Below are 13153 nucleotides of genomic sequence, written 5' to 3' on the forward strand. Positions count from 1 at the left end.
TCCAGAGGGGGCTCACCTCCTTGTTCCTGTGTTGCAGAACATGTGTTAACTAATGCAGACTTTTCATCAGACTGCTAAAAAACAATAGTTCCTAAGGTTGTCTGCAGAGTTTGAAATATTTAAAACTGTGCTTTTTTTTTGTTACAAAGCTGTGATTCTGGAATGGAAATGTGTCTTTAAATATAGATGCTCAGGGAAATAATTTTCTTTTTTATCTGAACTGGGTTTACTAATGAGCAAAAATATCTTGCTTTGAAAACATTAAATTTTGTGAGATACTTTAGTGATGAGACTGGTTATTTTTTAATGTTACATTATGTACAAAGCACATTAAACAACTCAAAATTTGCCTTCTGTATATTTTTTACCTGACAAATAATATACTTTTAAGAAAGCATTATTTTAAAAGTAGGTCATAGGTTAATAGGCAGTTTTTTCCTGCTCAACCAAATCAATATGCAGCATCCTAAAGATACCAAGATTAGAATTTTCTGGCAAGCAAAAAAAAAAAAAAGAAAGAAAAAATACAATACATTGTAATGCCTTTAGATGGAGACATAGTTCAAATAAACACTAGAATTAGATTCACAGTGCTTTGTGTAAGTATAAGAAGAACATTTCAGAATACTGAGAAGGAAATATGAAAAGAAATTCATTTAAGATGCTTATGCTGATTATAGGATTTATATGTTATTATTTAGCATTTCTTAATGGAGGGGCTTTTCCTGTGTATTAAGCCAGCACTTACGGAAATCAAAGGTTACATTCTCTTGGCCAGTAAAGTAAATTTACTGTTCTGGCACCTTATAGCAGAGCATATTATACTAAAAATAAGAATGCTGTTGATGATGCAGAATCCAGGCTGTAATCAGTGGCATGAATCAAAAGTCATCTGATAGCCACATTAAAGCCACATTTCCTATTAAGAATCAGACTAAATTACAACATAGTACTTCCCAGAATGAGCCAAGGAAATGCATTGTGCAAGGAGAAATAATTGTATTTGAGTGTCTCTGTAAAAATCAGGAAGTCTTTTACCAATAAGTACTAATGCTTTTCTTTTGGGTCTGCCTTCTTTTGCATTGCAATATATTCAGCCTCACTGGCAAGCCTATCACACTAATTATTATTACATCTAGTGGTTCTGTTATCTTGTTGGCTACTGTAGCTGAAATACTTCAAGGTCAAATCCTTAAGAGCGTGAATCAAACTAAGCAACCATCATGCACGTGCACTTGCTTTTGAGATATACTGGATGAAGCAGTATATCCCAGACCTATTTATGAGTGTTATTAGTCTTACAAATATAAATTAAATGTACAGTTTAATTGCACTGTTCATGTCACAGAAGTTTCTTCTCAAAAATCTTGTGAGAAGCAGGTGTCTTATAAAAATGTCTCCTCACACACACCTACAATCTTACTCACCACAAAAGTCTGCAGCCCAAACTCTACTTTTAAGCACTCCTAAGTCATTTATGTGGTTATAGGCATCATCCACTTTATAATGTTGTATTGTACTTAGATGTATAATAAATCCACTGTCAAAATTACATGCTCTTCTTGGTTTACATAGGCACAAGGATATAAATGAACTCCAGACCATGTTGAAGAATACCACTCTCCCCTAATTCTTTCATTTCTCTAGGGTGGAAGTAGGCATTTAGTTTGTAATATATAAAAACATAAGCATCTGTACACATTTGGATGTTCTATAAATATGAAATTAAATATGAAACTTCTTTTGTGACATTTTTCTTTAATATTTTAACATTGCAGTTGCACATCTGGACAGCAGTGATTTCTTCTTTAATTTAAATGTGCTGCTTTTTTATAGGCCATGTTTGAGTCAAGCAATTTGAATTGTGCGACTATTCATTCTGAGCCCAACAAAACAACCATTTAATTCAAAGATTATTTTCAAGGAAAAAAGTAAACATACAAAAGAAATCACTTTCTGTCAGCCTTGGCTTCACATTGCTCAATACTTAACAAGGTTAACATAACCAGGATTCTTCTGGTTCTTTTTTGCTTAAAGGGATTTAAGTAAGTGGAAGACATTATTCTTGGGGAAAATCAGAATATGTTGTATTTTAAGAATTATTCAAGTATCTTTTAACTCCCTCTTGTCAAGTTTAAACATGCACCATGGCTCAGTACTAAAAAGGAATAATTAATAGTCACTGTAGCACGAGGATTTTTCATAATGATGTTTACCTGAATCCACTTTAATGCATTCTTTCTTGCTGGCCTTCCTCTTATCACAGTCTTCTGGCCATCTCCCTTATATATCTCTATCTACTAGAATAATTTCAAGTCCATTGTCATACTTCTATTCAAATTACTGTCATTATTAACATTTTATATCTTTACAAATCACAAAGTGTTCTGTTGTGCTGGGTAACAATTAAAAGCCTTGTATCTTCCTAAAACTATATAAGATATATAGGTACTATGGATGCAATTTTACTCCATTATGAAAATGTTTTTTGAATGTGTGGCCATCTATTATGTTGTATATGTTAATGACAAATGTTCAGCAAATATTGAATATGGAAGAAGAAATATTATGCTTTTAAAATAATGTTAACAGCTTATTCTTTGGCTGTAATATAGCTGGTGCACACTACATTTGGGGCTGTCTATGTGTGTTTTTTAAAATGTCATCTTTATTAGTATTACATTCAAGGAATAGTACCAAGAATCAGTTTCTTTCAAGACCTTCCTGCAGTGTGTGGCATATAAGTCTGTGACGAGCGACATTACAGAAGGTCATGTCACTTTTAACTGCTTGCATTACATCTTTCTGATTTCCCTAGTGCCCTTCCTTTGTTTGATTAATACTACTTGGTTTCAAGCGAGGTATCAGAAAGCATAATTTGGAAAGAGAATTCCAGAGCTGAGCTGAGATATTCCCCCTTAAGAAAAAAAAAACCAACTTTGTAAATGTATCCTTTCTAACACATGCATTTTTTTGTTACTCTTTCAATTTTTTTTCCCTGAAGGAGATCCTACGTGTGTGCATTATTAAATTATTGCTGACAAACGTTTGGGCAACCGGCCTTCAAATCTGTAAAAACAAAACTATGTAGTGGTTGTTTGGCTTTATTTGAAGAGGAAAGATCTGGAATTTAAGAGTAGGACTCCTGTGTTTTATTTATTTTCCTTAGTTAAGTGTTAGACTCCAGCACTCTTTTTACGTAGCAGGTGTTACTGGAGTTCTCTGGGAAAGGCTGCAATTTTGTGTAATCATTAAATGCACTTTGGTGATATATACAGTTTGTTTTTAAAAGCTCACTTTGCAGTTCCTATATTCATTGCATTTGGCTCGAGCTTATGTCTTAAAGTGAAGTTCAGCTTCCGCGATATTCTTGCCCTCTCAGCCAACCATTTCACCTGACCATTAAAGCAAAAGATTAGGGTAAAAGCATTGTTTTAATTCGGAATCTGTATCCACACCTCTACCTGCAACCCTGCAGGTGTTGCTTAGTGCTAGTGAAACATGAATCAAAATTTTATGGCATTAAGAGCAAAGAATATGGTGTCCCCCAAAAATAAAAGGAATTTAATTTCCATGAGTTAATGGTGAAAGTATCGCATTGCTATTTTAATTAATAACTAATGATTTTGAAAACTTATTCTGAGACAGGAACTGTACTGGGCTCTTTATGCACATGATCTCATTGGATCCTTAACCAGCCCTCTGGGAAAGGGGCTATTGTTTCCATTTTCCAAGGTACCTTAAGCCTCACCTGAACAAAATGTAATAAGGGGATACATTCTGCAGTAGCTTAAAGGCATCAATACGAAAGCATCTGTAGTATAAATCCTCACTTATAGATGTTTATGATAGAACATTAAAAAGACACCGGAGGAGAGAAAAGCTCTCACTAGAGCGCTAACATGCAACGCAAAGGCCCCGCGCTAACACAACACTTTTCTGCCAAATGGAAAAGCAAATGACTGTGTTGGGTGGCTCTGGCTGCGCGTTTGTGGAGCAATTGTGCACAGCCAATTACCCACTCGTGCAGGGTAACAACAGTTTGGGTTTTGCAAATGAAGAGCCTAGTTCTGTAGACTTCTTTGAGTCATCCTTGAGCAGAAGAGTCACAGCTGATTTGCAAAATGTGTACATGAAGCTAGTGGCTTTGAATAGTTAAAAATTAATCGGAAAGATAGTGGAGAACCCCAAGCCTTCAAATAAGGATGAAGTATCCAAATATTTTCAGGCAGATATTTGGAAGCATTTGGAATATTTCCCTTTGCTAATCCACATAATTGATTAGATGCAAGTCTCTCCTAGTGAGCTAAGCCAAGCCTACAAGATTAAGGATAGATATTTACTAATGAGTGTTTCAAAGATATGAAGGATTGATAGTACATGCACCTATTCACTCAGTGAAAAGTATTTCTTGAACAGCTCCGATGTACCTTCCAACCTAGACACAATTCTATACCATTCTGCCTTCGGTGACCCTGTAGTGTGAGTACTGCAAAGAGGAGGTATCGGATACATTTTTCATGCTAACCATTGTCAGAGTTTATTCAAAGGAGTAAAATACAGTGTTTGTTTCATTTTCCCAAACATATTTGAGATGACTGTATGCAGATAATTTTAGCAAACCAGTTTACTTCATTTAAATTTAAAATTTTAAAGATGATTTACTATAGGCACAAAATAAATTTTTTCAATGTTATGAAGGTGAGGTGAATTCTCTTGATACAACCTAATGAATTGCAGCATTGCTGCTGCCCTTCCTTTTCATACCTCTGTTGAGGGCTGGGGAGATAGCTCAGCAGCACAGCACCTGCATGGCAAGTGCAAGGTCTGAGTTCGATTCCCAGTACAGAAAAAAAAATGCAAATTGATACCTCCATTGGTAAATAGCCCAATTTGGAAGAGTCTGGTGTACAGCACCTGGATTAAACATTGTCACTATCGTTGTCTGCATGTTTTTTATGTGCACGCTGCAAATGTGAGAAAATTAAAAGTCAACATGAAGGCCTGTCTGATAGTCCCTATTTATTTCTCCGTGTTATTTATCTTTGTATTCCCCTATTACCTAGTTCCGTGTGCCTTGGACATGGTGGTCAATAATACATGCTTACAGGGTGGCTGGATATAGTTAGAGAGAATATCAAGAGTTCATCTTTCTCATTGAGGTTGAATTGTTTTATATGTCCTCAAATTAGTGTGAGCTCTCAGGCTGCATTAGAAACAGCATGATGTACTATCGTAATTCTTTAGAAATGCTTAACGTCCAAGTGAAAGACCACAGAATCCTATACTTGCATAGAATACGTAAATTAATTGTACATTAAATTAGGAACAATGTCATAGATTTTTAGGTGCTTTGAGTTATATATTGGTTGATAAGGTTTCAGATAGTCTTTTAAATCACTTAATGCTTTTTAAATATTGGAGAAAAATATTAGAAAGAACTGAGACATAGTACCTCAATTTATACAACCCCTTGCATAATACAGTCTTGGTTATTGATGTTTTCACTCAGATTATTCCTGTGTGTATCAAAACAATCACAGGAAAGAAGGGCTTGGTGTGTCTATCTTCTAAAGTTACAAGGTTTGAGAGAGAGGTTTTAAAATGTTTGATAACCATGATTCTAGTTATATTCAGACTGCATTAGAAAAAAGCACTATAAGAATTTAGAAATTATGCAAAATGCCATGAATACAATAAATTGGGACTTCCCTGAATAACAACCCCACATCCCAACCAAAACCATGTTTGGTTTTCATGGAATGGATGTATATTTGTTTATGAGTGTGAAAGTATTCAAAAACCCAACTGAAATGAGATCTATCCTTAATGCCTGAACTTACATGTTGATTGAGACAAAGGGAAATGATTGGGCAAATGCAAAATGAGTGTTCCATTCTACTGAGGTAGGTGAATGAGGAGCCATTAAAAGAAACACACATGTCCATATCTACCTGCATGGATTATACTACATTTTATACCTATTTGTCATAGAATACATTTCTAATTAGTTTTGATATCCATGCTTATAATATAATCCTTGAATAAAATTACAGAGAATTAAAATGAGAGTTTTAGGTAACCCTCAAAATCAAAAAGTAATACAGAAATAGTTCAACTGAATCTACAGATAAGAATTAAAATTTAAGCCACATAAGACATTGTTAGTTTTATGCCATAGACCACCAGCATGAATCAATTATCAGAGAGGTTTTTTTAATCTTAGAGTTTGTTGAAAAGTAAATTAGAAATAGCAGAGCTGCTTAGTTATCTCTAAATTTTAAGGACCTGATTAACATAGACAGCAGAATAGGAAGGAAGGAGGTTTCTTGATGTAAAGCATCCCCAAATTAATGTTAGTTTACCTTACACATACTTCAAATTCTTTGTCACAAAACATTTCACGTGAACAGGATTCCCCCGACTGGGCTGCAGTTCCCTGCTTTTAATCAATTAAAGGCAGGGCATTTTCCTAATCTCCATCTCTAGATCAAACATTCCCTAGCAGTGCATGTGTTTCAAATGGTAATAAAGTTTTCATTTCCAAAAGGTTCAAAATGACAGGACACCATTCTCTCCTTTAAAGAGCACAAAAGCGACTTCTGTTTCTGTCTGCAGGTAGTGGAGGACATGCTAGAGGACGAGGAAGAAGAAGATGACAAAGATGACAAGGTAATTATCTTTCCCAGCACTTGGGTACCTGGGGATGGGAATGTAGACTTGACACTGTTTTCACAGACAGTTAAAAAAGGAGTTGAAATGTTTGAGTCCAGAAAATTGGACAGTGCTGTTTATCATCCTAACAATGCCACTGCATGTTGCAAAGAGGGAGAGAGGGCTATAAATCCTCTTCGCTTTTGTCCAGAGCTGGGTCAAATATTTTTCTGCCAGGAACAAAAAAAAATAATTCAGCTTGTCTGGAACTTGATAGCTCTCGTGAAGATAATGGCAGTGACAACTGCTTTTGAAGGGCAAAAATTTGTCCTATCTTGAGTATTACAAATCGGTCTATGCTTGAGGGGGGGGTGAAAAAATAGCAGCCTGCATGAGTTGAACATGAATATTGTCACCTGCAATTTTTGAAGAATTGCTCAGCAAAAGAACACGCGTGTGTGCAGCACACAAGAGGACATTTAAACAACCCCGGTTGCCTAGGTTGGGAAGGGCTCTGAAAGGCCACTCAGAGACATTCATATTTCCATCGCTTGTTGGCTTGAGATTGGTGACCACAGTAAATAATAAGAGCTAGTTTCTAGGACCCCTTGGATTGGTTGTCCTCTGTGGAGAGGGGACATCTAGAGGGAAGAATTAGAGCAACTTTACCACCACTGCCTCAACTGACTGGGTTTGGAAGTGCAGCTTTTGATGCCAAGAAGGATGGTGATACTGTTACATTATGGTCTCTGGGTACTTCTAGACCTAAAACCTAAAAACGTCCTAAGGTGAAACGGGAGGCAGGGAAGACAGTATCATTAATTATTTGCACATTGTTTGGCATATGAAACCAGAGTTTGACCTTCACCAGAGTCTGTCTGACTTCTGCTATAGCAAAACAATGAAACTTTTTGAAGAAAGGAGAGAAATCGGTGTTTTAATTTATGCCCTTGACCTTTGATTCCAGTAGAGACGTACAGTTAAGTCTTCCAACAGTTGTGTTGGAAGCAAGCATGAGAGATGTCAGAAAAATTCACAGTGATGAAGTAACCTCACAAATGATTTTTCCCCTAATATTCAGTGCTTGAAGGGAAATGGAAACACACACCTTCTCTCCCTTCTAATGCTATTTCAAACATTTTTAAATTGATGGAGTTTTATGTGAAATTTTCTCCTGTATATCATTTTGTCATTAGTGACATCATCAAACATAAACTAACAAAATTTCCTTCCTGCAAAAATACATATGTGCTTGTTTTTTAATGTTAAATAACATGAGTTTACACTTCTGGTAATAAATGATATGATTTATTGTTAAGGTCAGTTGTAGAGCTGTAGAGAGCTTGTATTTTAACTCCACATGCCAGCTCTGAATCATCATTTCTCTGCTGATAAACACCGAGCAGCCATCCATTTACGGCCATTTTCCAATGCTTGTTGCTGCTTTATTATTAAAGCCACCATAAAGATCCGTTCTGTGTTAGCAGGCGTTTCCTCAGAAATGTTAATAAGTGCAAGCTATACCTCTAGTCTCCCCTCTTAATGATCATGTTTTAATGGAGAGATTTGGGGCATGAGACACAAATAGACACACCTGGCTCAGTGGCTTGCCAAAACATAGATGTCAAGTGGAACATGCTAGGGTGGAACCAACACCAAATCTCTGGAGTAGCATCTATTGTAATCTAGCGTTTCGTTGTCTGAAATTGACACCCTGGTTCTAACACATTTTCAGATCTAGTTACCAAAGCTGATTGAAAGTGAGAGCTTAAATTGCTGTGCGCATGCAACTGTATTCTTCTGTACAAGATGCCGACAAACATGTAAAAGGATTATGAGCTGATTTTTCATAGCTCTCACCCTTTTATTTGAATTATATGTAAGATTTTTATCTTTTTCTACTCCTGATACAGTTGATAGCCTAAAAATGATATTTGAACAAAGAGTCTCCAATGCAGTAATTTATGACAGACTTGTAAGTTCTTGCATAAGAGAAGAGAGAATCTTAGAGTAGACAATTTCAAACTAAAGTTTCCACTATAAGATATGGAAATATGGAAGGCTCCTGCAAGTTTCCGTCTCAGCCGGCTCTTGCAGCAGTAAATGTAGTGAGTTTAGCTATCAGTATGTCCAAACAGGAGAAGGGTAATTTCCTACTTGAAAAAATTCATTGGTTCCTCTATTTAAAGTTTGTGTATAGAGTCATGCATAATGGAATTTCATGAGAAAACAAATGTGTTTTTTGCCATACGAACAGGTACTGACCTCTAGCTCTCATTATTTCTCTGTTTTCTCATATGGTATAATAGTGGGGTCAGGTCAGTGGGTCCTCTTATAGGATAAAAGTAAAAAAGATTAATAAATGTGCCAAAGCCTCACTTTAATTGAACCTGAAGCATGTGTTCCAAGTATGTAAAATATGTCCCAGATGTTTCACCAGGGCTAGTGTCTTGGCTTTCCCTGATTACCACAAGGCAGCTATTAGTCCTATAACCTTTGGACTTGGGGGTAAATGGGGTATTACATGGCACAGAATGAGAGCACCTGTTTTCCATTCAGCAAAGACCCCTGGCAGGCTTTGCCTAAGCCCATCCATATGTTTTCACTTAGCAGATTGTTGAGCGATTATGAAAAGTGTCTTTCTTTAGAGCCAGCATTGATATTAGTCACTCACAATGAAAGGGCAAGTCATTGGCTACTTGACAAGGTCCGTGTGGGCATAGACTGAAGTCCTTTATTTCATTTGAGCTTGGAGTGTTTTTCCTCAGCATAATTATGTACATGGCAAAGACACAGGTATAAGAAGTGGAAGCAGACAAGGATGATAATTACTTCGCATAATAGCTTTGTAAGAGCTTTGCTTCAGAGCTGACTCTAGCACCTTGGAAAGTTTTGGTTAATGTTGGTTAAAGCTAAGGCATGACTTACTTGCAGCTTCTGATTTTGAAGATTTTCTAGATTATAGCCTTTTAATTTTTTTCCCCCTTGAATTCTTTCTTCTTATTAAGAGTTCATCATTATTCAGGTGAGGTTTTTGGCGATGGATTTATCTTTCTCTGTAAAATCCATTGTCCACATTTGCTTAAATCTAAAATTAGGTGGCGTCTTTCTTAATCTAAATTCCATGGTTTTCACAGAGGCAGAAAATATGAGCTTCAAATAGTGAGTGTACATTATGATTCACTGAGTCAGGGGCTGGGGATTTAGCTCAGCAGCAAAAAGCGCCTGCCTGGCAAGTGCAAGGTCGTGAGTTCAGTTCCCGGTACCGCAGAAAAACCAAAAAAAAAAAATGATTCACTGAGTTGTTAATATTTTCACTTATCTGCTTTACGTAGTAGCACTATGTGGAGCTATGTTGCAGATGACATTTTTTTCTGAATTAAATGTTAGAAAGACATCATGCCGCCTCCTCAGTTCCCTTTGTCGCAGAGTGTTCTCTCAACCATCAACCAAAAGTCACAATATGATCTGATTTTTGACCTGCCACCAAACCCTACCTTTGTGGCTGACAAAATATCAAAGTAAGTAAGTCTTAACTAAAGCACCTAGGTGCAATATCAACAAGCCGTCTAAAAGTGGTTTTCACCATGCTGTATAGAATAGTACACTGGTTGATCTGCATAATCTCACCATCTAATTACTGAAGATCAGCCTTCCGTCTGCAGCTTTAGAAAGTTTAGGCCTGCTTCCCAAGGCGCACCCTCCCCTTATAATCAAATCCAGCTGCAGTGTCAGGAAGCAGCGGGCAGAATGCAGGTTTCCCTCAGGAAAAGCATGAATTCAAATGCATGGCATTCTAGTAATGTTTATTGATAAAAGATATTAAAATGCTCGGGCATTTATGCTTACATTGCTTCTCCCTTCAACCATTATGTCAAGGTTACTGTGTTTCAACATAACTAGATGCAATGAATGAAACATATCTGGATTACTTCAAAATGTACAGATCATTTGCTTCACTTTTTGAAGTCTGTGTTTTCTGGTTTGATTCTCCAGCCCAAACATGTATATAACGTACCCAAAATTCATACACCTCTACATTTTAAATCAACTGTATGTATGGCGGGTGGGGTGGCATGGGTAATTCCAAGATAGGAGAGATTTTAACCTGACAAAATTACATGTTCCCAGTTGCATGCAGTGGCTGCATGGTGAAGAAATAACTTGAGGCTTTGAAAAAGGCAGGGAAAGACAAGGAAGATTTTATTTTTAGAAAATTCTAAATCACATTTAATTGGAATGTCATTGTGTTAGTGTGTTCACTTTCTATTGTGGCATAACAGACGACTACAAAGTTAGATGTGTGAAACAACACTGATATTTTTTAAGCTCTCAGTTCACCAGGTCAGAAGTACAGGCCAATCCACTGGGTTCTCTACTGAGGGTCCAACCCTCAAAGTTCCAGTTAGGTTGAGTTCTCATCTGGAAGCTGCAGAAAAAATTCCATTTCCAAGCGCATTCATGTTGTTAATAGGATTCAGCTTGCTGTGGTTGGAGGACCAGAGTCCTTGTAGTCCTTTCTTATTGGCTTTCTGTTCCTACTGGCCTCTTCCTATGGGCCTCTCCATCTTTGAACTCGTCACTGCAGGATCTGCCTTGGGTTGAAACTCTTCCATACTTCATACTTTTTTCATGAACAGGCTAGCCATGTTTAAGGGCTCACCTGATTAGGCCAGAACCGCCAAAGATAATCTCCCATGCTTAAAGACAGCCATCCAGGAAAAATATTACCTAATTATAGGAATGATTAACCAATTATATTCTTAAACCCACTGCCTTAAGGATTCCACATGATGTATAGACTAAAAAGGGGAAATCTTGACCCACCCCCCAGTGTTCAACTTTTAATCATTGTGACAAAGTACTTGAAATAAATAACTTAAGGAGGAAAGGTCTATTTGGGCTCATGGTTTCAGAGGTTTCAGTTCATGGTCACTTGGTACCGTTGCTTCTGGGCTTATAGTGAGGCAGAACATCCTGGTAAAGAGAGCTGCTTTCTCACGGCAGCTAGGAAACAGAGAGAAGATAAAAAGAGAGAAGGGAAGAGGTAGGACTACCCTTACAGGACACACCAGCCTTACAGGAAGTGGCCTACTTCCATCATGTAGGCCCTACCTCCTAATAATGCCATTAGCTATGAACCTTCCAGTGGAATGACTGGGTCAGAAGCCATCATGATTCAATCACTTTCCAAAAGCACCATCTCTGAACATTATAGCTTTGGGACCAAGCTTTCAATCCATGAGCCTTTGAGGGACATTACAGGTTCAAACCCTAACACCATCTTAGAATTCTGCCTACCACAAGCATGAAGACCTGGGCATGATCTAGACTGAAAAATGAAACAATCTTTGTGTTCCTTGGGTGCATCTATTACAAGGCTGTGCCCCAAATATCCCACTATGAAAAAGGAAAGCCTATCTGCCTAGACATATCTTTTCAAAGATCACAGGAACACCACATAGAAGAGGGACACAGTATACACTATATATATTTTTATAAAATCAACCATAGTAAAATATGCCTCACATGCTTATTATCTAATTCTGATCTGGGACAAAGGGTGACTTTTGCAGAGGGCCTGATAGATCAATTTTTACTCTTGTTTTCTCCTTCTCGAGAAGAGTAGATAAGAATTAAAGTAGTGAAAAGTGGGGAAACATCCACTCCTTTTGGGGGGACCTCAATGCTTAAACATACTGGGCTGATAGTTCCTGACCTCAAGTCCATAAAAACACTCCCTACTTTATATACAATCATAGCGACATTAAAACTGGAGGATACCCAAGAACTAATCTAGTTAAACAGCCTTGTTTTAAAATGAAGGAACAAAAGGCTGAGTATGTAGCTCATTGGTGGAGAGCTCAGCTGGAATGTATGGGGCCCTAGTTTCCATCCCCTACAAAACTAAAAAGTCACCTCAGCATGATCTTTAAGTATCTAGATAGCACAATATGGAAACATACTTTCCTTTCCAGATTAGGGATGTTTATTTTAGATCTCCACCTCTGACATTTCTGCATACCCAGGTTTTTCCCACTCTACTAGCTAAGGGTCTGTGTGTGGTAGGTGGAATAAAACCAAAACTCTTCATATCTTAATCCCTGGAACCCATGAATAGGTCACTCTCATGGTAAAGAGGAATTAAGGTAGCAGATGGGATAAAGATTGCTAATCAGGTGACCTTAAATAGACAGATTATTCTGGATTATTTGCATGGGCCCCCTATAGTCACTAGTGCACTTTAAGATAGCAGAGGTCAACCAGCAGCTGGCAGCCACTTGTGCAACCCTAACCAAGATCAGGGATCAGAACCTCTGCAGCAAGAAGGAATGGCTGCTGGAACAGCTGGACCGCCTGAAGGTGGCGCTCTCCCAGCTGCATGTTGCCCATGTGACAAGTGACGTGCAATCCAAGTCCTCCAACAGAGAAGCTGTCCACAATCTTTCGTCTTATTCTGTCATTAACCAGCCTTGGACAACCTGAGAATGTTTCACAA

The 13153-nt window shown here is 37.5% G+C and overlaps 1 protein-coding gene across 8 annotated transcripts in view; it reads left to right on the forward strand.

The window, feature by feature from the left end:
- The window catches only part of Mctp1 (multiple C2 domains, transmembrane 1), a 517439-nt gene that overhangs the window by 445111 nt on the left and 59175 nt on the right, over nt 1-13153 (forward strand). For all 8 annotated transcript variants that reach the window (XM_013513035.1, XM_013513041.1, XM_013513036.1 and 5 more), the window contains one exon: nt 6619-6672. In XM_013513035.1, coding sequence (XP_013368489.1) covers nt 6619-6672 — 54 coding nt within the window. The remainder of the gene's footprint in view (nt 1-6618; nt 6673-13153) is intronic.

Source organism: Chinchilla lanigera, unplaced genomic scaffold, assembly GCF_000276665.1.
Source record: "Chinchilla lanigera isolate Chin_1 unplaced genomic scaffold, ChiLan1.0 scaffold00017, whole genome shotgun sequence".
Taxonomy (NCBI): Eukaryota; Metazoa; Chordata; class Mammalia; order Rodentia; family Chinchillidae; genus Chinchilla; species Chinchilla lanigera.